This window comes from Penaeus monodon, chromosome 33, assembly GCF_015228065.2.
Source record: "Penaeus monodon isolate SGIC_2016 chromosome 33, NSTDA_Pmon_1, whole genome shotgun sequence".
Lineage (NCBI taxonomy): Eukaryota > Metazoa > Arthropoda > Malacostraca > Decapoda > Penaeidae > Penaeus > Penaeus monodon.
In genome coordinates, this window is record NC_051418.1 from 14,498,183 (window position 1) to 14,498,802 (window position 620).

At 39.4% G+C, this 620-nt stretch overlaps 2 protein-coding genes across 2 annotated transcripts in view; both read left to right on the forward strand.

The window, feature by feature from the left end:
* The window catches only part of LOC119594058 (sex determination protein fruitless-like), a 63,112-nt gene that overhangs the window by 41,785 nt on the left and 20,707 nt on the right, over nucleotides 1-620 (forward strand). The gene's annotated exons all lie outside the window — the stretch shown is intronic.
* LOC119594260 overlaps nucleotides 140-620 on the forward strand; it is a 29,081-nt gene continuing 28,600 nt past the window's right edge. The window contains exons 1-2 of the mRNA XM_037943328.1: nucleotides 140-175; nucleotides 468-590. Of these exons, the coding sequence (XP_037799256.1) occupies nucleotides 140-175; nucleotides 468-590 (159 nt within the window). The remainder of the gene's footprint in view (nucleotides 176-467; nucleotides 591-620) is intronic.

Below are 620 nucleotides of genomic sequence, written 5' to 3' on the forward strand. Positions count from 1 at the left end.
CATTTACTGCATCCAAAGTTCTCATTTTCTTCTCGAACATGTTGCTACTTTCAAATCCTGAAAATCCTTCGCTTTGACGTCTCCTACACAGAAAACCTTGATGCTCCACCTATCCAACAACGGGAATAAAATAGTCGATATGGAATGCACTGATGATGCCCTTGCCTTGGACACAGTAATAAATATGAGCAGGTCTCTTTAACAACTTGAAAAGTAGTCAGAAAGCAAAAAACCCTTTACCAATGCACCAAGATTCAATAAAATACGCAAGCCTACGAATCAGAATATGAATTTCTTAGCAGACCCATTTTCTATGATGGATCGCAATGGCAAAGAATTCTTTAATTGCATCCTGAATCCAGACTCAGGTTCGGATCACCATTAAGATGTAACCAAATGGTCTCTCGGTCCTAGGCAACCCATCCATGAGTTTCGTCACAATACGTCAATAATTTTTGATTATACAGTTGCAGACATACCAAGAAACCAACAACAAAATAACACTTAACATCAGAGGCTGGCAAAAGCATAACTTCCTGAGTGGAGGAACGGGCCATATTCTGTGTGCACAGCTATCTAACGGTCGTTTTGTATGTCTGTTCTCCAATTTGTTCTTTAAA